Below are 25,153 nucleotides of genomic sequence, written 5' to 3'. Positions count from 1 at the left end.
ATGGAATTATTTACTTAATTTCTGTTTTTGCTAATTTGTTGTTAGTGTATAGAAATGCTACTGATTTCTGCATGTTAACTTGTATCCTGCAGCTTTACTGAATTCATTTATTCTTTTTTTTAAACCATTTTATTTATTTATTTTTTAACATGAAATTTATTGTCAAATTGGTTTCCATACAACACCCAGTGCTCATCACAACAGGTGCCCTCCTCAGTACCCATTGAATTCATTTATTCTAATAGCTTTTTGGTGGAGTCTTTAGAGTTTTCTATATATAATATCCTGTCATTTGCAAGTAGTGACTTCTTCTTTATCAATTTGGATGCCTTTTATTTCTTGTCTGATTCCTGCAGCTAGGACTCCAGTACTGTGTTGAATAAAAGTGGCAAGAGTGAGCATCCTTTTCTTGTTCCTGATGCTAGAGGAAAAGCTCTATATTTATAAGGAAAAGCTCTCTATTAATAATGTTTGCTGTGGATATTTCATATATAGCCTTTATTATGTTAAGGTATGTTACCTCTAAACCCACTTTTTTGAGAATTTTTATTATGTATGAGTGTTGGATTTTGTCACATACTTTTCTGCATCTGTTGAAATGATCTTGTGATTTTTATCATTTGTTTTGTTGACGTGATATATCACAGTGATTGATTTGTGAATATTGACTCATACTTAAATCCCACTTGATCATTGTGAATGATCCTTTTAACTTATTGTTCAGTGTGGTTTGCTAACGTTATGTTGAGGGCCTTTGCATCTGTGTTCATCAGAGATAGAGGCCTGTAGTTTTCTTTTTTTGTAGTGTCTTTGTCTGGTTTTAGAATCAGGGTATTGTTGGTCTCATAGAATGTATTTGGAAACTTTCTTTCCTCTCTGTTTTTTTGGAATAGTTTGAGGACAATAGGTGTGAACTCTTCTCTAAATGGACTTTTGTTTGTTGGGAGTTGTTTGATTACTGATTCCATTTTGTTACTAGTAATTGGTCTGTTCAGATTTTCTATTTCTTTATTCAGTTTTGGAAGATTGTATATTTCTAGGAATTTATCCATTTCTTGTAGGTTGTCTAAATTCCAAACATATAATTTTTTATAGTATTCCCTTAGAATGTTTTTGTATTTCTCTGGTGTCAGTTGTTACTATTCTTCTTTCATTTCTCATTATGTGTCTTTTTTTTTAAATGAGTTTTATCAATTTTGTTTATATTTTTAAAGAACCAGCTCTTGTTCTCATCAATTTTTTTTTTCTTTTTCTGGTCTTTATTTCATTTATTTATGCTCAAGTATTTCCTCCCTCCTACTCATCTTGGGCTTCGTTCCTACTAATTCCTTTAGGTATAAAGTTAGATTTTTTTGATAATTTTCTTCTGTAGGTAGGCCTTTGTTGTTATCAACTTACCTTAGAACTGCTTTTGCTATATCCCAACGATTTTGGACCATTATATTTTTGTCTAGATGTATTTATTTATTTATTTATTTAAAAAGCATTTTTCTTAATTTTTTTTTTTTATTTTTGAGAGAGAGGGAGAGACAGAGTGTGAGCGGAGGAGGGGCAGAGAGCTAGGGAGACACAGGATCCAAAGGAGGATCTAGGCTTGAGCTGTCAGCACAGAGTCCAACGTGGGGCTTGAACCCGTGAACTGCAAGATCATGACCTGAGCCGAAGTCTGATGCTTAAATGACTGAGCTACCCAAGCTCCCCTAGTCGTATTTTTTAATTTCCTCTGATTTCTTGGTGACCATTGTATGTTTCTTGCCATGTTGTATAGCCTCCATGTGTTTGCATTTTCTCTCTTTTTTTTCTTGTGATTAATTTCTATTTTAATACTGTTGTGGTTGGAAAAGATGCATGTTATTCCACTCTTCTTAAATTTATTGAGACTTGTGGCCTTAATGTGATCTATCTTGGAAAATGTTCCATGTGCATTTAAAAAGAATATGTATTCTGTTTTTGGATTAAATGTTCTGTATATGCCTGTTAGGTCCATCTGGTCTAATGTCTTGTTCAAAGACTGTTCATTTTTCTTATTGATTTTCTGCTTGGATGATGTATTCATGGATATAAGGGGTGTTAAAGTCCCTTACTATTACTGTGTTACTCTCAATTTCTCTCTTTATGTTTGTTAATGTTTGTTTTATGCATTTAGGTGCTCCAGTGTTGGGTTTGTGGATATTTACAACAATTGTTATACCTTCTTGTTGAACTGCCCCTTTATTATTATGTAAATACTTTGTCTCTTATTACAGTCTTTGTTTCAAAGTCTGTTTTATCTGATTTGAGTTTTTACTCAGATCAGATACCAGCCTTTTTTTTCTGCTTCTGTTCGTATGGTGTCTTTTTCCATCCTTCCACTTTCATTCTTTATGTATCTTTAGGTCTGAAATATAGTCTGCATATAGATGAGTCTTGGTTTTTTATCCATTCCGCCATCCTATGTCTTTTGATTTGAGCGATTAGACCATTTACATTTGAAGTAATTTATTCATAGGTGTGTACTTACTGCCATCTGTTAATTGTTTTCTGGTTATTTTTGTAATTCTCTGTTACTTTTTTTCCCCTCTTGCTGTCTTTCTGTGTGATGACTCAGTAGTGTTTTGATTGACTTTCTCTTTATTTTTATTTTTTATTTTTTTGGAAAGAGAGAGGAAAAGAAAAAAAGCATGAGCAGGGAAGGGGCAGAGGGAGAGGAAAAGAGAGAATCTTAAGCAGGCTCCACACTGAGTGGAGGGGCTTGATCTCACAACTGTGAGATCATGACCTGAGTCAAAACCAAGAGTCAGACACTTAACTGACTGAGCCACTCAGGAGCCCTGTGGATGATTTTTAAATTTACATGAGAGACCACAGGGCCAAGAACAGACATGACATTTCTGAAGAACAGGTAGGGTGGATTTACCCTACCACAGATATAAGCGCCTATTACAACTACATAATAATGCAGTGTGATAAGGTTTAAGTATGGATAAGTTTAACAGAATAGAATAGAGAGCCTAGAAACAGTTCCACAAAGCACCTGTTTAGAGGAGAAAAGAGGGATTATTTAGTAATTGGACCTGGAGAAAATAGTTACCTGTTTTCATCTGGAAAATGATGCAATTGGCTCACTATTTCACATGCTTTTTAAAAAATTCTGCTTAAAGGTGCCTAGGTGGCTCAGTCATTTAAGTGACTGACTTCGGCCCAGGTCGTGATCTCACAGTTCATGAGTTCAAGCCCCATGTGGGGCTCTCTGCTGACAGCTCAGAGCCTGGAGCCTGCTTCAGATCCTGTGTCTCCCTCTCTCTCTGCCCCTCCCCAACTTGTGCTCTGTTTCTAAAAAAAATGAGTAAACATTAAAAACATTTTTTTTAATAAAAAATTACACTTAGATTAAAGAATTAATATCTGTTCAATAGCACAACTTCAACACACCTAGGGAGGCATATGTTTTTTGGACTTTTAAGTAAGGAAAGATTGCTTAAAGAGGAAACAAAAAGGTATTGTCTATAAAGGGAAAGATAGATAAACTTCACTACATTAACAATATAAGAATTTTGACGCTGGGGGCACTTGGGTGGTTCATTTGGTTAAGTGTCCAACTTCGCTCAGGTCACGATCTCTCTATTCACGAGTTTGAGCAGTGCGTCAGGCTTTGTGCTGACAGCTCAGAACCTGGAGCCTGCTTTGGATTCTGTGTCTCCCTCTCTTTCTGCTCATCCCCCACTCACACTCTGTTTCTCTCTTTCTCTCTCTCTCTCAAGAATAAATAAACATTAAGGAAAAAAAAGAACTTTGACCCTTTTCTTATACCATACACAAAAATGAACTCCCAAGTGGGTTAAGATTTGAATATAAGATCTAAAATTGTAAAACTAGGGGCGCCTGGGTAGCTCAGTCGGTTGAGGTCATGATCTCACAATTCGGGATTTCGAGCCCTGCATTAGGCTCTGTGCTGACAGCTCTGAGCCTGGAGCCTGCTTTGGATTCTGTGTCTCCCCCTCTCTCTGCCCCTCCCCTGCTCACACACACACACACACACACACACTCTCTCTCTCTCTCTCTCTCTCTCTCTCTCTCTCTCTTTCTCAGAAATAAAATAAAAACATAAATTAAAAAAAAAGATAGCAGTTAATATATTTGACTGAAAAAAATTAAAAATTCTGATGATACGAAGTATGTGTTGATTTACTGTCCTCCAACTTGGGTATTGCCCTAATCCTTTTAACTAAAGCCTCTTCATCCATTGTTTGGTTGAGTATTATTTTGTCACTAATTAAATTTATTTCTTTCCCCAAGAAGGGCTCGTTCATTATTCATGCTTGAGAATGTTTGCCTTTTATACTTGAAAATCACCTTGGCGGTGTATACCAAACTATTAATACCAACTTAAGTACTGTGTAGAATGCAGAAAAGGTGTAAAAAATAGGAGCTGGGGGACTTGGGGAAAAAGCTTTTCTTGCAGAATATTTCTTTACGAAATATACTGAGTTTACAGGATATATTAATGTTAAAATCATCTCCCCCAATAGTCTGTGTGTTCCCTGGAAAGGGTAGAATAGCTGCCACTAGAAGAGTAGAAGGATGCAAAGAAAAAAGATAAGTAGGATGATAGGACTGTAAGGAATTTAAAACACTGGAGAATATAAGTTCTAGACAGTCCTCAATGATTATTACTTCCTACTTTTTCACCATCTGCCTCCAAATCTGTGGTTATGTTGTTCATTTTTTCCCATATTATTTTTCAGATAAATTGAAAAAGAGACTAATTTTTCAGATCTCGTTGTTAAGTAGATTATGATCTTATAAAAATTGCTGCTATAATTTTTTTAAAATACTTTTCTATTAAGAAGAAATAAAAAGTCCAATAACCTTAATTCTGAGTTCTCAAATGTTACAACTGAATTTCTGACTTACATTCTATATAATTCTATATAATTGTTAGAAATATATCAGTTTTTTTGACTCTTTTTTCTGGTTTGAGCATATTCAGGTTAACAGCTTTGCTGGAAAGGATGTCAAAATAAAGCATTGTAGGCCTTTTTAGTCTTCTGGAGGAGGAGTACACCTATATTCTAGCATATGTTTATTATTTTTCCACTTAACTATGTTCAAATAAACAAATGTTAAAAGTATTTTCTTGGACTTGACTTGAAGTTTCTACATAAATTTCAGGAACTAAAAAAATTTCATTGTTCAAATTTTCCTGTATACAGAAAAATACAGAACAGTGAAAAACTTATGGTATATTTACCACCTAGATTTAGGAGTTTGTTTGTTTGTTTGTTTGTTTGTTTTGAGAGTGTGTGCACAGCAGGGGAAGGGTAGAGGGAGAGAGAGAATCCTAAGCAGGCTTTATGCCTAGCGTGAAGCTCAATCCAAGAGTCAAACTCTTAACTGACTGAGCCACCCAGGCACCCCAGCAGATTATTAACATTAGTATATTTATTTGTTCTGAAGTATTGTAAACTACAGCTATTATAACACTTTAGCTTTTAATACTTACACTGTGACTCTCTTAAAAAAAAAAAAAAGACACTTCTGGGAGCGCCTGGGTGGCTCAGTCGGTTAAGTGTCTGTCTGACTATTGATTTCAGCTCAGGTCATGATCTCATGGTTGTGAAAGTAATCCACATTTGGGATGCGCTCTCTCTGCCCTTCCCCCTTCATGGCACACGCTTACTCTCTTTCTTTCTCTTTCTCATTCTCATTCTCTCTCTTTCTCTCAAAATAAATAAATAAAAATTCTAATTGAAAAAAAGACACTTCCAGTATAACCATAGTACTATTATCTCATCAAACAAAATCAATAATAATTTTTTAATATCTGATATGTAGACGATGTTTAGATTTCCTTATTTACCCTTAAACTGACTTTTAAAATTTCATTTATTTGAATCAAGATGTATTTGGTTGGTAACTCTCACAAGATTCCCTTATACTAGAACAGTTCTCCCTCCCCTGCTTTTCTCCCACCTTAATTTCATTTGTTGAAACCAAGACAATAGTCCTATAGAGTGTTACAATTTCTCCTATTTTGTGGTATTCTTAACCATGTTACTTGAGTCTCTGAATTTCCTATAAATTGGAACTTAGATCCAGTGGATTGTTTAGATCTAGATTAAACTTTTTTCCTAAAAAATACTTCATAGATAGATAATGCTGAATACTTAATTTTGCAGCACAAAATCTTACTGATTCAGTGATGCTAAGGTTAATCAGAGTGTGCAGGTTCTAGAATTGTTTTTGTTTTTTTTTTTAGCAGAATAAATTTACTGTGGCAATATTCCTCAAAGTGTGTAAAAGAGGATACTCAGTAAATATTTGTTGATTTGTCTTTTGGTTTTTTTTGCATACTCCTTTCCTTAGGTTCTCCTTTTCTTGTGTGAAAAAATAAGACAATTACTTTCATTTTTCACTACAGATTTTCAGCTACTGATGTTACAAACAAAATATTGCACCATAGAGTTGAGGAAAAGACTTAAACCAGGTGAGTAGTAAGAAAAGTCCAAAGAAAAAATAAGACTACCATTTTTATGAAGTTCATTATTGGGATGATTGATAAAATTGGAATATGAACCATAGGAGACTCTCTAAATTAAGCTTCCTCAATTTGATAATGTTACTGTGAAATGTAAGAATATTCTGAGGTAAGGCACCTGGATGACTCAGTTGGTCAAGCATCTGACTTCGCCTCAGGTCACGATCTCACAGTTTTTGCTTTCGAGCCCCAGGTCAGGCTCTGTGCTGACGGCTCAGAGCCTGGAGCCTGCTTCAGATTCTGTGGTCTCCCTCTCTCTCTACCCCTCTCCCATCATTTTATAGATGATTTAATGCTCTGTCTCTCTCTTTCTCTCTCTCAAAAACATAAACATTAAAAAAAATTTTTTTAAAGAATATTCTGAGGTTTTTAGGATGAAGAGGTGTGATGTATTCAACCTACTTTCAAATTGTTCACAAAAAAAATAAGTGATACCAAAGTGTGTTTGTGAGAGAGAGAGAGAGAGAGAGAGTGAGTTTGGTGAAATTCTGGGTTAATAGGAACTCATTTATTTCCAGTGGAAGTATAAATTGGTCCAGTCTTTCTGGAAAGCATTTTGGCAATTTATCTCAAGTTTTTAGTTAAGCCTAGCAAGCTTACTTTTTCTTATATAGTAATTCTAGGAAGACTACAAAAAACTATGTATATGAGGATATTTATACAAGAGTGTATGAGTGAATGAATAATGAAAATTTGACAGTGACCTAAATATCCAACAATGTGAGACTGATTAAATACAATCAAAAACTCAAAGTATTAAAAATGATAGTATAAATCTATATTTATTGATACAATGTCTGTAATGTATTTTTAAGGGTCCACACTGATACTAAACATTATGAATAGTATTAACCTATTTGTTTTTTTAAAAAGATGCATGTACACAGGTATACAAATGTTTGTACGTGTTTGATTTATTATGTGTAATCTGCAGGTGCATGTGTGTATATGTTATATACATGTACATACTTATATATGCATTTGTGTGTACATAGACATTTGGAAAGGTGATACCCTTATATTGCTAGTGGTTATTTTTGAATAAAAGGTTTATAAGTGGTTTTTATACTTTTTTATATTAACTGGCTTTTTAGAAAAGAGTATATATTGCTTTTCACATCAAATTTTTCTAAGATAATGCTTCTTTTGAAGATTATGTGTTTTTATTTTATACCTTTGGAGCAACTTTTGGCATGCATCAGAAATAATGATATATTTGCTAGCTCTATATTAGAGTATATAAGTAGTTCTTATGAGGCTAAATACACAGATTCTGGGCCTTGTTGATCAGGTGCCTTCATTCTGTTACTTGGCCAGAGTCTGTATTCTTACTGCTCTATGAACTGTCTTACAAATGTGATGCTGCTCACACAGCTTAAGTGCACTACCATTTTTGGAAAATCAGAGTGCATGTTCTATTAATGACAATTGTGTAGTTAGTGCCTTTGTGTAGAACTTATATATATTTATTTTTGATTGTGGTCAACAGCACGTGCTTTGATATTAATGCTGGCTACTGTTTTTATAGATGATTTAATTTTTAGCAGTCAGATCTGAGGGCATTTTCATTAAACTCCTATTTTACATTTTGATTTTCCTTAACAGATTTTTCTTTAGTCAGTTAAAAATATGGATCCTGAGTCAGAGGGACCACAGATTATCAAAGTGACACCCCTTCAACAAATGTTTGCCTCTTGTACTGGAGCTATCCTGACATCACTAATGGGTAAAATAATGTTAATGTTATAGATTATGTAACTGTTATAGATTTCCATTTGAATTTACTGTCTGAAATAATGATAGTATTATCATTCATGCTTCATCATATCTCTCCATCAGCGTAACATAAAAATAACTCTGGAGAGAGAATCAAGAGTCTTGAATTTTATTACTGTCTTTGCCATTCTTAGGCTGAGTGCAGTTTGAGACAGTCCCTACTTCTCTCTGAACTTCATTTTTACCTATAATATCAGGGGCTCAGACCAATATTGAAGTGCCTGTCAATATTGAACTTTTATGACTCTATTAGCCTTTTTTAAAAGGAAACAAGAAAATAGGATAAAATATTAGTATAATGAATGATTTAGAACTTGGGCAACTTATGGTAGCAACAAATACAAGTTACGTTTTCTTTTGCTTGCATTAACAGTGAATTTCTTAAATTCCTTTGGCCACATTTTCTGTTTTTTACAGTCTATTTCTTCCAGAGAAAGACAAACAATATAGTTAGGTGATAGATGGCTAGTTTATTTAGATAAGATAGCAGATGATTAGAACACATATAAATGTATTACTGTTGGATGTGCTATCTTACCTCAGTTAGTGTTGTAAAGACCTTAAAGATAATCTAATGTGATTTCCTCATTCTCAGATAAGGAAAAGGTTTCTTACAACCACTATTCGGCATTTTTTCCTACTTGGATAAAATAGCATGCAAATGAAAACAATTCTCCTTTACTGTGCTATTCCCAAATGGAGTAACACAATGTGACAGTAAAGACGATTTATGGCTAGCTTACTCACTTTTTCATTATCTATAGTTTTTATTTGATATAGCTAAATTTAATGTGTTAGAAAAACTAATATTGTTGATTACTTGTAATAGAGTTATTCTCAAATTTTTATATAGACTTCTAAAACTTTTATTCTTTACCTTAGATGATGTAGTTTCTTAAAAATACTAGTATTTTAGGTTTGGAATGGAATTATTATAGAAATATTATAAATGATAGTTTAGTGATGAGAGAAGTAATTGTCTTCTCATTGATCCTCTTCTAAACAGAATTCAAGGGCAAAAAATTAGAATGTTACATTTAAAACCACTTTGAGATAAATAATCTTACTCACATAGTCATGAAGAGTGGTATGATTTGCTACATTTTGTCATATTTGGACAAATATCTGTATAATTTACAGGTATTATTAATTAAAATTTATGTTTCTTCATAGTGACTCCTCTGGATGTCGTTAAAATTCGACTGCAAGCGCAAAGGAACCCATTCTCCAAAGGTATGTGTACTAGTTATCCTGAAAATCTTGTTAGGTTTTTAAATGTTACTTTATTCATTTTTGTTTGAAAAATACTTTTTGTTAATTTTTTAAAGTTCATGGCTCTTTATCCTCATGCAGAAATGCTTTTTGGCACGTACTTAGTTGTACGTGATGGAGTCTAGCCCTAAAACAAATATATATAAAACACTTATAACTCTTTTATATAGCTGATTAAAGTATTGGATGATTTAATATTTGAGTATGTGTCTCACAAGAGCACAATTAAAAGTGTAAGGAATCTTAGACTCTAGCTTCCTCCTTAGTCTAAGAGTTCTGCCCATCCTAGAACATTCATCCAACAGTCATCCAACTGGTGCGTGAATATAGTGCTTAGAAATCATTATTTTATCAGGATAGTATGGTTTATGTGAATTTGAAAAGAGTAGTCATGTATTTTTATTAGATGGGAAAAAAATAGCAATTCCTTTATCAATCTTCCACAATTTTATAAGATGATATTTTAAACATGTTAAAATTTTTTTTAATGTTTATTTTTGAGAGAGAGAGAGAAAGTACATGGTGGGGAGGGACAGAAAAAGAGAGGAACACACAAAATCCAAAGGAGGCTCCAAGCTCTGAGCTATTAGCACAGAGCGCAACGCAGGGCTAAACCCATGAACCACAAGATCATGACTCAAGCTGAAGTCGGATGCTTAACCAACTGAGCTATTCAGGTGCCCCTCAAACATGTTTAAGTAGCAGAAAACAGATTGCTTGGACTATGAGAATGTTGGCTTGGACATAGATGCCCCTCTGATGAACACAGTACTGAGATGGAATGAACAATAGGCATATTTCAGATGGAGGAAAGTATAGATGGATTATAGGAGAATAAAAGGGAAGGTAGTTTCCTACACATTTAAGAAATCCTTAAAAGCAGAAGGAGACACTTAGACTTACATATTATGAAACTCACAGAATTATACATGGTTGGACAGAAAAGGTAATTTTGGCAGCTAGAGTGAGTCCAATAATTGGAAGGAGTTGCTATTAGGGAAAGTTGTAGTAAATTAGGTGGGAACTGATGAATGTCAAGATTGAGCAGTATAAATAGAGAGCGAGGGACAAAGCATAGCACAGTTTACATTGGTGAGAAGAACCTTTTTTAAATAGTGTATTTTTCTAATTGGGATATAATTGACATATAACATTGTATTAGTTTTAGGTGTGCCACATAATGAATTAATGTATGTGTGTATTGCAAAATGATCAACCCAGTAAGTTTAGTCAATGTTCTATCACCTCACACAATTAACATTTTCTTGTGATGAGAACTTTTAAAATCTACTCTCTAAGCAACTTTCAAGTGTACATTAGATTTATGTGTATGTTTTTATTTATTTATATGTCTGTTTCACTTATGTATAGTCCAAAAAAAATTTTATTACCTGAATTTCCCTTGTATACCACAGTTTTCTTCTTGTCAAATAGGATGTACACCCATGTTCTCTTTTCAAAACAGGTTTTCCTCCTTTATTTCCCCCCTGTATTCCCTCATATACCCTAAAAGAATTTATTTCTGTGTGCATTTGCTTTCTACATTCTGAAAATGTAAAATTTACTCTATTACTTTTCACTACTTTGAGTTTAGAGACTAGTGCTATGTCATAAGCAAATCAGCGTATGTATTTTTCATCCTAAAAGGTGAAAACAAAGGTAATTCGTAATTTTCTAGTCAACTCATTGTACTTTGAATTTGTTCATCTGTAAAAATAGCATAGTTGTGTGAAGTAGGTTTTGACTGTTGGGATCTTCTTTGTTAGGAAAATGTTTTGTATATAGTAATGGACTTATGGATCATCTATGTGTTTGTGAAGAGGAAGGCAACAAAGCATGGTATAAGAAGCCAGGACGATTCCAGGGTACATTGGTAAGGAGATTATGTTATTTATAATCACAATATGTTTTCTATTTTTATGATTTATGTATGAAAGATTTTTCTTTTTTTTTTTTTTAAATTTTTTTTTTTTTTCAACGTTTTTTATTTATTTTTGGGAGAGAGACAGAGCATGAACGGGGGAGGGGCAGAGAGAGAGAGGGAGACACAGAATCGGAAGCAGGCTCCAGGCTCCGAGCCATCAGCCCAGAGCCTGACGCGGGGCTCGAACTCACGGACCGTGAGATCGTGACCTGGCTGAAGTCGGACGCTTAACCGACTGCGCCACCCAGGCGCCCCTGTATGAAAGATTTTTCTAATTGTAAGAGAGTAAAAGTCCATGATACAGTTAGCACAGTTATCCAGAGTTAAAAGGTAGATGTAAGGCAGGAAAAGGCAAGTACTGCTTTGCTTTTAATTAACTTATTAACTTTCTTTTCATCTGTTTGTACTTTTTTGTGTGAAAAGAAAAAATGAACTTTTTAATTTTGACATAATTATAGATAATAACAATTTTAAGAAAAATATACAGACAGATCCCATATACCTTTTTCCTACTTCCCCCCAAGTGGTAACATCATACAAAAGTGGTACCATATCACATCCAGGATATTGGCATTGATGCATTTAAGGTGTAGAACAATTCCATCACCACAAGGATCCTTCCTGTTTCCCTTTTATAGCCACACCCATTTCCTTTGTATTCTCAACTGCTCCTTAACACCTGGCAGCCACTAATGTGTTTTTCATTTTTTTAAAAAAAATTTGTTAATGTTTATTTATTTTTGAGAGAGAGAGAGAGAGAGAGAGAGAGAGCGAGCGAGCACGTGAGCAGGAAAAGGGCAGAGAGAGAGGGAAACAAAGAATCCGAAGCCGGCTCCAGGCTCTGAGCTGTCAGCACAGAGCCTGACATGGGGCTTGAACCCACAAACCGTGAGATCATGAACTGAGCCAAAGTCGGATGCTCAACTGACTGAGCCACCCAGGTGCCCCATGTGTTCTTCATTTATATCATTTTCTCATTTCAAGAATGTTCTGTGGATGGAATAATAACATATATAACATTTTTGGATTAGCACTTTTCATTTATCATTATTATCTGGAGATTCATTCAGGTTGTTGCATTTATCAATAGTTTGTTCTTTTTCATTGCTCAGTAGTTCCATGGTATTGATGTACCACAGTTTGCTTTTTGGGTTGTTTCTAGTTTGGGGCTGTTTCAAATAAAGCTGTTACATAGATTCATTTCCGGGTTTTTGTGTGAAAGTATTACAAAACAAAACAAAACTACTCACTGTTTTTTTTTCTGCGAACACTCTATTTACAGCATTTTCTCAACCAGATATGTGGGTTTTTTCCCTTAGGCCAAACAATTCTTCAAGTATTAATGAACACCAGCTAGGTATCCTAGAGTTTAACTCCATTCTGACACCATAGGACTATTCCCACTTCAGATGCCAATCATAGATCAGGTTGTCACCTGTGTTTCTGAGTAACTGGCTGTAAACAAAGGTTCCTGCAACCCCTTTTCAGATTCAGTGAATTGCTAAATAGCTCACAGAACTCAAGAAAATAGTTTACTAACTAGATGACCAGCTTTTTATGAAAGGGTACACCTCAGGAATAGCCTGGTAGAAGAGACACATTAGTGCAAGACTCGGGGGGTGGGTATGGAGCTTCATTCTCTAGGTATGTCACCCTCCTTGAACTTCCATGTGCTGTGCTCACCAAGTTGGAAGTTTTTAAACCCCATACTTGAGGGATTTTTTAAGGAGGCTTTGTTATATAGGCATGATTGATCAAATTATTGGCCTTTGGTTATTAATGTAACCTCTTGTCCCTTTTTCCTCCCCAGAGCCCCTGAAGTTGGGGTATGGGTTAGGGTAGTGGAGTGAGACTAGAAGTTTGAGCCCTTTAATCACATGGTTGGGTACCCCAGCAGCCAGCCCCCCATCCACTGCTTATCTAGGGACTTTTCATGTTTATTTTTTATTTTTTTCTTTTTTCAGGGAGAGGGAGAGAGCATGTGTATACTAGCAGGGAGAGGGGCAGAGGGAGAGAGAGAATTTTAAGCAGGCTCCATTCTCGGTATGGAGTGGGACTTGATCCTTGACCCTGGGATCATGACCTGAGCTGAAATCAAGAGTCACACAGGACTACTCACCTGACTTGAGCCACCCAGGTGCCCAGTCCTGAGGGACCTTTCATAAGTCACCTCCTTAGCATAAACTTGATGGGGTTTGAAAGAGACTTGTTACATGTCATAGACTCTAAGTCTAAAGCTCTCTTTTGGCCAGCAAAAGAGCAGGATGCACGATGAAAAGCAAGAGATGGCTAATGTCTGGGAAAAGACAAGAGCCCTGAATCAGGGTTTTTATTAGCCCCGTTTTTATTAGGATCAGAAGGCTTGCAAACATGATGGGCATGTACAAAGGAGCATTGAATCTGTGAACATTAACTTGGGGACGTGAGGAAAAGGGGGTCTTGAAGATATTTGGGGTTAGGGGTTTGGGTTAAAACAAAACAAAATCTGGGCGCCAGGCAGTTGGGCAGAAGATTGTTTACAGTGGACGTGAAGCACCACCTCCGTTTATCTTAGCTAGACTAGGGGATGAGACAGATAGGACACTTGACCTCAGAGTTAATAAGGCACCTTTCTTTTGTTAATCATCTCAGCTCTGGGCAGCTTCACCTGCATCACAGCAGTCTATAGCTCAATTTACCTGTTTACGTAACTTGGTCCTTTCCTCCTGTGAAAGCAGCATTTTGCTATAGTACTAAATTGGGGGGCACTTCTGCCCTGAACACCTAATCTTGCTTACCTCATAAATCTTTGTATTGGACACCTTTGTGCCCTTCTCTATCCTGGGGTTCCTTTGCACCTCCCTATTGTTGGGGTGCCAATCTTGTTTACCCAAGCTCGGGTGTGAACATCCTATGGCCTTGTATTTCTTTATGCCTTGTTAACCCATTGGTGTAAGCCCGGGGGGTTCCTAAGCTTATCCCCCACAGTTATGAATAACAAAAGATACCCTTTTCACCTTTATTCTTTGGAGCTTTTTAGGACTAAGAAAAAAGGCCAAATATTAGAACAAAAGATGCTCCACTGCTCTTTATCAATTAGGAAATTATATTGATTTTAGGAACTGTGCCAGGAACCATGGACAAAGACCAAAATGTATATTTCTAATTTTATAAGTCCTAATATCATCATAAGTCTTCATTTTTCTGGATAAATGCCTAGGAGTGCAGTTGTTAGGTCACATGGTAGTTGTATGTTTAGAGTTTAAGAAACTGCCAATCTGTTTTCTAGACTAGTGGTACCATTTTACATTGCCAGTGGCAGTGTGTGACTGTTCTAATTTCTCCATATCCTCACTAGCCTTTGATGTTGTCACTTTTTAGCAGTTTTGATAGATGTCTAATGATATCTCATTGTGGTTTTAATTTGCATTTCCTTAGTGGCTAATGATGTTGAACATCTTTTCATATGCTTATTGTTTATTAGTATATCCTCTTCAGGGAAATGGCTTCTCATGTCTTCTGCCCATTTTCCAATTGAACTCTTTGTATTTTTACTGTTAAGTTTTGAGAACTCTTTATAAAATCTAGATGATAATCTTCTCTTGAATGTGGATTTGCACATATTTTTTCCACTCTCAGACTTACCTTTTCATCCTCTTGAACAGTCTTTCATGGAGTTAAAGCTTAAATTTGATGTAGTTCAACTTATCATTTTTTTTTCTTGCTTTAGGTGTCAAATCTAAGAATGCTTTATCTTTAATAAGTTTTATAGCTTTATGTTTTATGTGTAAGTCTTTGATCCATTTTGAATTATTCTTACATAAAGTATAAACCCAAGGTTGACCTTTTCATTGCTTTTGTTCTTTTTGCCTGTGGGTGTCTAGTTGGATTTGTTAAAAGGCTGTCTTTCCTCCATTAGGTGCTTTTGCACATTGATCAAGAATCATTTGGGCATACTCTGTGGCTCTAGTTTTGAATTCTTTACTCTCTCTCATTCATTTTTTTGTCTGTTACCTATATCAGTACCACACAGTCTTTTTTTTTCTTTATTTAATATATTATTGTTTTTTAAATTTACGTTCAAGTTAGTTATCATATAGTGTAACAATGATTAGGAGTAGATTCCGTAATGCCCCTTATCCATTTAGCCTGTCCCTCCCTCCCACAACTCCTCTGGTAACCCTCTGTTTGTTCTCCATTATTTAAGAGTCTCTTATGTTTTGTCCCCCTCCCTGTTTTTATATTATTTTTGCTTACCTTCCCTTATGTTCATCTGTTCCGTGTCTTGAAGTCCTCATATGAGTTAAGTCATAGGATATTTGTCTTTTTCTGACTAATTTTGCTTAGCATAATACCCTCTGGTTCCATCCACGTAGTTGTAAATGGCAAGATTTCATTCTTTCTGATTGCCAAGTAATTCTCCATATTTTGTATATACCATATCTTCTTTATCCATTCATCCATCAATGGATATTTAGGCTTTGTCCATACTTTGGCTGTTGTTGATAGTGCTGCTATAAACATTGGGGTGCATGTGTCCCTTTGAAACAGCATACCTGTATCCCTTGGATAAATGCTTAGTAGTGCACTTGCTGGGTCGTAGGGTAGTTTTGTTTTTAATTTTTTGAGGAACCTCCACACTGTTTTCCAGAGTGGCTGCACCAGTTTGCATTCCCACCGGCAGTACAAAAGAGATCCTCTTTCTCCTCATCCTCGCCAACATCTGTAGTTGCCTGAGTTGTTAATGTTAGCCATTCTCACAGATGTGAGGTGGTATCTCCTTGTGGTTTTGATTTGTATTTCCCTGATGATGAGTGATGTTGAGCATTTTTGCATGTGTCTGTTGACCATCTGGATGTCTTCTTTGGGGAAGTGTCTATTCATGTCTTTTACCCATTTCTTCACTGGATTATTTGTTTTTTGGGTATTGAGATCACACAGTCTTAATTACTATAACTATATAAGCCCTGAAATTGGGTAGACTGATTTCTCCCACTTTATTTTTATTTTTCTTGTTCAAAGTTGTTTTAGCTATTCCTGAAGTTCCTTGGTCTCTTCATATAAATTTTAGAAAAATATTTTTATATCTATAAAAAATGTCACTAAGATTTTTGTAGAAATTGTGTTAAGGCTATATATCTCTTTGGGAAGAAATGACATCTTTACTGTGTTGACAATGAGACAGGTTAACAGGAGAAAATCAAACTTAATTACATATGTACAGGTGCTCTGTAAGATAATACAGCCCCCAGGCAGGCATTTAAGGTTTATATGCCACCCACAGTTAAGAAGGGAGAGGGGTCTGGGACTTCAAAGGAATAAAGACAATTCACAGGAATATGAAAAAGTAAATGTTTGGTAAATAATGTGTGCTGAACCACATAGAAACATTGGGACACAGGAATTTTAACAGATTTGCTAGATTTCTCTCTACCACACCTACTTTATATTATACTGTAGTTATCTATGGTGAAAGCTCCCTTCCTAGAGCACTTCCTCTTTCTAAACTCTTTTAGAAAGAAGGTCAAAGTTTCTTCCTGAACCTTATGTTTCTTGAAAATATTCAGCCTAAAATAATCTACATGCCAAAAAGTCACATTTTGTGGTGGCAAATTTTGCTCCCCATAATGGCATATAATTGAGTCATGTTTTTTGAACTACTGTCAGTTTTTATCTTTTACCAGATGTATTTAGACTACTGATATTTGATAGAATTACAGATATATTAGAACTTAATCTTTGTTAAAAAGCAAAATTCACTGACTAAATTTGAAGATCTAATTGGCTTTATTTCAACAATTCATGATTTGGGCAGTGTTGCATCTAGCAAGTAGAAAGGAGCTCTGAGGAGCTACACCAAACAGAAGACTTTTATAGGCAGAAGAAGATGGGGCCAGGAAGTTCTACTAACCAGGAGTGGATTGTTACAGGCAAGGTCACCTTCCTCTGAGGGAAGGTGGGGGTCTGTCTGGCAGATTACCTCACTAGTGCTAACCTGGTAATTACACATTGACTGATTAAAGGTCATGTTCTTAGGAGAGGCTGAAACTGCAGTTAGGTTAGGTACTATGCTGGTTGTGCTGACATCGGGGTGAGCATACGGGATTCCATTTTGGTTCTGTTGTCTCTTTGTTAACAGCCTACCATTTCCTTTTTTGCTTTCTCTTTGTTTTCTGTTGCTGTTTTATTTTTCCTGCCTTCTAATGTGTTACTTGAACATTTTTTAGAATTCTGTCTTTATAGGGTTTTTGGGTGTATATTTATTTGCTGAGGCTTCCTAATTTTTTGGATGTGTTTGTAAATGATCAGTGATTTCTCTGTTGACTGCTTTAAAATCTATGTCAGATAATTTTAATATTCTTCTTTTCTCAGTGTTGGCGTCTGTTTATTGTCTCTTTTCATTCAGTTTGACATCTTCCTGTTTCTTAGAATGACAAGTGATTATTTTTTTTTATCGAAACCAAGAAATTTTAAGTATTACATTATGAGACTCTGAATCTCACTGAAACATTCTATTGTGGCTGGCTTTTTAGACAATGTTAGAGGAAGAGGGGTGTCACCTTGTTAGTACTGAGTGTAGCTGGAAGTTAAGGTTCCTCACTTAGCCTCCATGGGCACACCATGTGGAGAGTTTCTTTACTCTTACACAGGTGATATGATCTGAATGTTTGTGTCTCCCCAAAATTCCTATGTTGAAATCCTGATACCTGATGTGATGGTATTAGGAGGTGTAGCCTTTGAGAGGTGATTATGTCATGAGGGCAGACCGTATGGAATTAATGTCCTTAGAAAAGAGACCCCAGAGTTCCCTTGTCCTTCCACTGTGTGAGAATTCAATGAGAAATCAAAGACCTGGAAGAGGACCCTGTGACCTTGCTGGCACCCTGATCTGGGACTTCCAGCCCCCAGAAATGTGGGAAATAAATTTCTTTCGTTTATAAGGTACTTGGTTATAGCAGCTCAAACAGACTAAGACAGCAGAGAGGAAGTTCTGGCTTGCCTTACACTGGTGACAGGAAAACACTAACCCCTCCTTGTTTTCTTCCTCTGCTCCTCTGACACTACCATTAGAATGCTTGGCATATTCATCTTAGTTATTTTTAATTTTCTTTTAATGTTTTTAGATTCCCAGTCTGATAATTCTGAAATCTCTGCCATATATGAGTCTGGTTCTGATGCTTGCTTTGTCTCTTCAGGCTGTGTTGTTTGCCGTTCAGCGTGCTTTGTAATTTTTTTGTTGAAAGCCAGGCATGTTGTATTGGGTTAAAAAAAAAACAAAAACAGGTAAATACAGCTTTATTGTCAAGTGATATGTTTATCTGATTAGAAGCTAGTCTATGTTTACTGCCTGTTATAGCTGTGTTCTCAGAGAATAAAATTCCCTCTAGTGTCCTATTTTTTTGTCTTGTTCGCTATCATCTTTGAGTTTTCCTAGAGACTGCTCAAATAGGGTCTTAGGTTTGTGGTTCTTTCAGCTGTGATCCTCTGTTTCACAGGAGCCCTGTTGATGGGGTGGTAAGTATGTAGGAAGAGAAACATTCTATAGTCCTATGACTAGGTCTTACTCTTACGGAGCATGAATTGGGTATTTCCACTGTGCCAGATTGCAGATTTTGGCAAAACTGCAGTAAATGAGGGTCTGATAAAATAGTTTCCCTCGCTCAGCTTTGTTAAGGAGAATATAAGTTTGGGGTATATTTGAAAACTGGTTACGTTTCTAAATGTAAAACAAGTTGTTAATTTTTCAGTTCAGCTTTTTTCTTGTTGTGAGGACAGGAGTGGCAACTATATCCTTCCGAGCACTGATGTATTCCACAATTTTGATGTTCTGTTTTTATTATCAGTTGAAATATTTTCTGATTTCCCTTGTAATTTCGTTTTTTGCCCTGGGTTTAGAAGTGTAGTATTTTAATTTCTTAATAATTGGGTACTTTCTAGATATCCTGTTATTCCTGATGTCTTTTAATTCCAGTGTGATTAGAGGAATATACTCTGTAAATTTTCACATTTTTGAAATTTATTGAGTCTTGCTTAATGGCCCTACATATGCTCTGTCTTCTTGAATATTTTATATGCACTTTACCCATCTACTATCTATCTATCTCTATCTATCTATTTATTTTAGAAAGAGAGAGAGCATACAAGTGGGAAAGAAGGCCAGAGGGAGAGAGAGAGAGAAAGAATCTTAAGTGGGGCTTGATTCCACGACTGTAGGATCATGACTGAGCTGAAATCAAGATTCGAAACACTCAGTTGACTGAGCCACCTACGCACCCCTTTATGTTTAAAATCTGTACTCTGCAATTGTTGGGCATAGTATCCTATAAACTATTAGATCAGGATGGCTGATGTTTCATTTAGATCTTCTAAATTATTACTCAATTTTTTCTTTACTCTGTCAGTCACTGAAAGAGGATATAAAAATCTTCAATTATGATTGACAGTTTGTCTGTTTTCCCTTTTAGTTCTGTTGGTTTGTTACATGGATTTTGATATGTTTTTCTGATATATTTTCATCATAATGAAGTGTCTTTATCACTACTGGTATTCATTATATTGAAATTTTTGTCTGATATATAGCCACTCCAGTTTTCTCATATTATTATTTATAAAGTATATCTTTTTCCATCCTTTTACTCCAAGACAACATAGCTGGGCCTTGTTCTTTTGTTACCCTCTCTTACAATCTCTGATTTTTAATTGGATAATTTAGTACTTGATTTATTTTTTAATTTATTTTTTTAATGTTTAATTTTGAGAGAAAGAGAGCATGAGCAGGGGAGGGGCAGAGAGACAGGGAGACACAGTATCCAAAGAAGGCTGCAGGCTCTGAGCTGTCAGCACAGAGCCCCACTTGGGGCTTGAACCCACAAACTGTGAGATCGTGACCTGAGCAACATTCAATGCTTAACCAACTGAGTCACCCAGGCGCCCCAAAAATTACTAACATGGTTGAGTGTCAGTCCAAAACTATATGCTCCCTCTGTTGCTTTTTGTTTTTTTTCTCCTTGCTCTCTTTTGGATTAGTTCAATTATAATTAATATTACATTGACTTCTCTATTCCCATTTCTAGGGAGACAGTGCTCCAAAAATCTTTCACATTTTTGCATAAGTTTTGAGCAAGGTACTGACTGCCCTTTGTCCTTACCATCTTTTCAAGGATGTTTACATAATGAATAAGCTTGGATGATACAGTGTTTCCCTCTAGGGCAAAGGAAAGATATCCTCACTGCCTATTATAGAGGATTGGGGTTCCCTATGGTCAGATTTCCCCTCCTATAATGCAGGCCACCATATGTTCAGGTGTCTTCCAGCCTTCTTCATGTTGCCTTGTGGAAATTGGGGCTCAGGAAACTGGCACAGAAATGCTGATACTCTGGCTGCTGCTGGTCCTGTGAGTAATAAACTGTCCTTTACCTCTTATCCCAGAGATTCTTATCTTCTACCAGCTCTCATGATACTGTGGCTGGCTGATTTGTCAACTTGCAGGTGGAGTACAGTCCCAGCCCCTTCACAGTTCTTGACACCATTCACTCTCCTCTTTATTTGTGCTATAGCTTCGTGTACAGTTCATCTTTGCATGTTACAAATTCCACGTTTCACTATTAGAATTTTTTATTTAAAGAGTCTTGTATCTTTTAAAGTAGTTAAAAGGAGAAAGAAGGAAAATAAATGTTTCATATATAACCGCATATTTACCATTTCTCCTGTACTTCCTAACTTCTTTGAAGATCTTAGTTGCTATTTGGCATTGGGGCCCTCTTCCCTGAAGAACTTTTCTCAACATTTCTTTATTTAGTGCAGGTATTTTGGCAGTTTTTCTCTCAGCTTTTGTTCTAGTGAAATGTCTTTATCAAGCATTTTTTTGAAGCCTGTTGGCAACATACAAAATTCTGGCATAATGTGTTTTTCAGTACGTTTAACGTGTCATTACATTATCTTGTGGCCTTCCATGTGTCCGATGAGAGGTTAGCCTTCATTTGTATCACCTCTTATCATTTTTCTTTTCTTTTTTCGTTTTCACTGGGTTTATTTTGCTTGGGATCTTTGTGATTTTAGGCTCTGTAAATTGATATCTTTCACTTATTTGGGAAAGTTTTTGGCCATCATTTGTTCAGGTTATTTCTAAGACTGTTTTCTCTCCTTTCCTGTCTGATTCCATATAAAACCATTCTACCACTTAATGTTTCCCCAGTGTCCCTGAGCCTCTGTTCATTTTTCCTCATTCTTTTTCTCCCCCTTCTTCAGATTGAAGATCTACCTTCAAGTTCACCAACTCTTTATTTGCTGCTTCCATTCTGCTATTAAGCCCACTTAGTGAATTTTTCATTTCAGGTTTAGAATTTTCGTTTGGCTGTTTTTTATGGTAACTGTTTCTTTGCTGAAATTCCAAATTTGTTCACTCATTATGTATGTATCCTCTTTTTAGTTTTTTTTTTTTTTTTTTTTTTTTTTTTAATTTTTTTTTTTTCAACGTTTATTTATTTTTGGGACAGAGAGAGACAGAGCATGAACGGGGGAGGGACAGAGAGAGAGGGAGACACAGAATCGGAAACAGGCTCCAGGCTCTGAGCCATCAGCCCAGAGCCTGACGCGGGGCTCGAACTCACGGACCGTGAGATCGTGACCTGGCTGAAGTCAGATGCTTAACCGACTGCGCCACCCAGGCGCCCCTAGTTTTTTTAATATATTTATAATAACTGCTTTAGAATTCTTGTCTGCTAACTATATTATTTGAAATTTCAGTATTGATTTCTATTGACTACTTTTTCTTTAAGTATGGGCATATTTTGTTCTATATCTAATCAATTTTTTAAAATTTTTTAATGTTTCTTTTTGAGAGAGAGCAGGGGAAGGGCAGAGAGAGGGAGACACAGAATCCGGAGTAGGCTCCAGGCTCCGAGCTGTCAGTACAGAGCCCGAAGCGGGGCTCGAACTGACGAACCATGAGATCATGATTTGAGCTGAAAGTTGGACGCTTAACCAACTGAGCCACCCAGGCACCCCTAATCAATTGTGATTGTATAGTGGAAGTTATGAATGATGCGTTGTAAGGACTCTGGATTTCTTTTATATTCTTCTAAAGAGTCAGTTTTGTTCTAGAATTCTAGCACTGAACTTTGGCTCTATTCAGACTCCATATTTAGGTTCCCCTGTGGTGCGTTGCAGCTGAAACTTCCACTCAGCAGCTTTTAGCTGCTGCTTTTTTTGTTGTTGTTGCTGTTGCCAGCACTTTGTTATCTTCCTCTAGGCATTGCATAATTTATTAGCGAGCCAAGTTTTGTGGCTGATTTTGTATGCAAACTTTGTGCACTCTTTATTTGCCACCCTGCACTCTGTATTTGCCACCTTAAGCAAGTACATGTGCTGTTCTCAGCTGACTTCCATGGGCAAAAAGCTACAAACTTGCAAATCTCTCATTGCTCTCTCTTAACAGTACTTTCCTCTGATCTTTACCTGCTTTTGATTCCTCTCCAGAGAATTCAAGTATTGGGTTTAAATAATATTTTCTCAGATTCTTTAGTAGGTCAAGAGAGTTAATCTGACCAATTCTCTGCCATTACTCCAATTCCTTTTTATAATAAACTTTATAAAACTTGGCATCTAAGCCCTAAGTAGAATAATCCAAAGCTTAGTGACATAGTTTTTATTCTGCTTAGCAGAAAGTATCATTCAGAAATGTTTTACTTATGTTTGAAAGTTTTAAAAGAATGGATGTAATATAAGTTTGAGAAACTCATATTTTGGACATAAATGCTTAAAAGAATCAGTGTACCAATCATTTATCAAAAAGTTTGTAATGTTGGGTTCAGGGATATATTTTGACACTTTTTTCTATTATAATTTTAGGATGCCTTTTTGAAAATCATTCGAAATGAGGGCATTAAATCCCTGTGGAGTGGCCTTCCCCCTACTTTGTAAGTTATAATTTACTATTTTTTCTCACTAAATGGTGATTGCTGTTTTATTTTGCCTTATAGTAAACATGGTTGCATAAAATTGTGCATTTTTAATATTAGGATTTTTTCATTTTCTAAAACATTGTTTTGTGAGTCTCACAACCACCCACATATTTGATGATTTGTTAGAAGACTCACAGGACCTAAGGTTATACTCATGTCTGTGATTTACTGCAGCAAAAGGAGACAAAGCAGAATCAGTAATGGAAAGGCACAACAGTAGTTGACCAGACAGGCACAAGGCTTCCAGGGCCCTCCCTGCTGACATCCCACAGGACATGCTTGTTCTTCTTCCACCACTGAAGTGCAGCAGCATGTGCAAAGTGTTTCTACCTTAAAAAAACATTTGAATGGCAGTCTGAAGCTTACATTGGGATTGATGACCTTGCTTTATGACCAGCTGTGATTACCAGAACTCCAGACCCCCCAGAAGAAAACAGATATTTACCAAAAACCACATCATTTGCACAAATCAGCCTAAACAAGTTGACTTTGTGCTACAAACATACCGAAGAAACCTTATTGCAGGGACTATTCCAAGGGCTAAATTCCTTAGAGTTGGCCAAAAGTCAGGCATGCAGAAAGGTCTTCCTGAAGATAAAGAAGATTTGAACAACCAGGCCTGCTGTGTTAGGTCTTTGGTGCATAATTTTGTTTGCATTTTCTGAAATGAAGAATTTGGTGTTATTTGGTTTTTTATTTATTTTACTAACAAGAAATACCCTGATGTGTGTACTTTCCCTTTCCTGGATAATTTTAATTCTCTACTAACTAGCTATTATATGAGTTAATATGATAAACTAGTAAGGCTAAATGGAAAAAGCCCAAGTAATACTTTGTTTCATTTCTTTTTCTTTTAAATTTTTTAAATGTTTTATTTTTGAGAGAGTGACAGAGCATGAGTCGGGGGAGGGAGCAGAGAGAGGGAGACAGCAGGCTCCAGGCTCTGAGCTGCACAGAGCCCAACATGGGGCTCAAATCCATGAACCACTAGATCATGACCTGAGCTGAAGTTGGCCACTTCACAGACTGAGCCATCCAGGCACCCCTGTCTCGTTTCTTTTTAATGTATCTTTTTATGGAGTGAATTAGTCAACTTTGAGGCGTATATTTTAATTTTTTTTAATGTTTATTTATTTTTGACAGAGAGAGACAGAGCATGAGCAGGTGAGGGGCAGAGAGAGAGGGAGACATAGAATCTGAAGTAGGCTCCAGGCTCTGAGCTGTCAGCACAGAGCCTGACACAGGGCTCAAACTCACAAACCGTGTGATTATGACCTGAGCCGAAGTTGGATGCCCAACCGACTGAGCCACCCAGGCGCCCATAGGCATATATTTTAAACAGTGCCTAAAATTCTAAAGTTAGTGGCTGATCCAGAACCAATAGTCAATTCTTTTTCTAATTCTCATCATCAGATTTCACTATGGAACCTTAGACATTTCAAAGTATGGTGTGTGAATGTCCCTTAGTTAGACCATAAACATAAGTTGGTTTCTTGTTGTGTTAATATATATAACATGAGAGTGCCTGCAACTTTGTGTTTAATTTTTATGTATTTATTTATTTTGAGAGAGAGAAAGCATAAGTCGGGGAGGGGCAGAGAGAGATGGAGAGAGAGAATCCCAAGCAGGCTCCATGCTGTCTGTGCAGAATCCAACTCAGGGCTCAGTCTCACGAATTGTGAGATTATGACCTGAGCCGAAATCAAGACTTGGATGCTTAA

The 25,153-nt window shown here is 36.2% G+C and overlaps 1 protein-coding gene across 4 annotated transcripts in view; it reads left to right on the top strand.

Annotated features, from left to right (window-relative positions):
• The window catches only part of SLC25A40 (solute carrier family 25 member 40), a 68,126-nt gene that overhangs the window by 7,552 nt on the left and 35,421 nt on the right, over positions 1–25,153 (top strand). For all 4 annotated transcript variants that reach the window (XR_013554002.2, XR_013554000.2, XR_013554001.2 and 1 more), the window contains exons 2-6: positions 6,401–6,466; positions 8,123–8,243; positions 9,467–9,526; positions 11,332–11,438; positions 23,320–23,387. Coding sequence is in view for 1 of the 4 variants with exons in the window: in XM_078442498.2 (XP_078298624.2) it covers positions 8,147–8,243; positions 9,467–9,526; positions 11,332–11,438; positions 23,320–23,387 (332 nt within the window). In the remaining 3 variants the exon portion in view is untranslated. The remainder of the gene's footprint in view (positions 1–6,400; positions 6,467–8,122; positions 8,244–9,466; positions 9,527–11,331; positions 11,439–23,319; positions 23,388–25,153) is intronic.

This window comes from Panthera onca, chromosome A2 (genome assembly GCF_046562875.1).
Source record: "Panthera onca isolate mPanOnc1 chromosome A2, mPanOnc1 haplotype 2, whole genome shotgun sequence".
Taxonomy (NCBI): domain Eukaryota; kingdom Metazoa; phylum Chordata; class Mammalia; order Carnivora; family Felidae; genus Panthera; species Panthera onca.
Note: the sequence above shows the minus strand (reverse complement) of the source record. Positions and strands in the feature narration are given on the sequence as shown.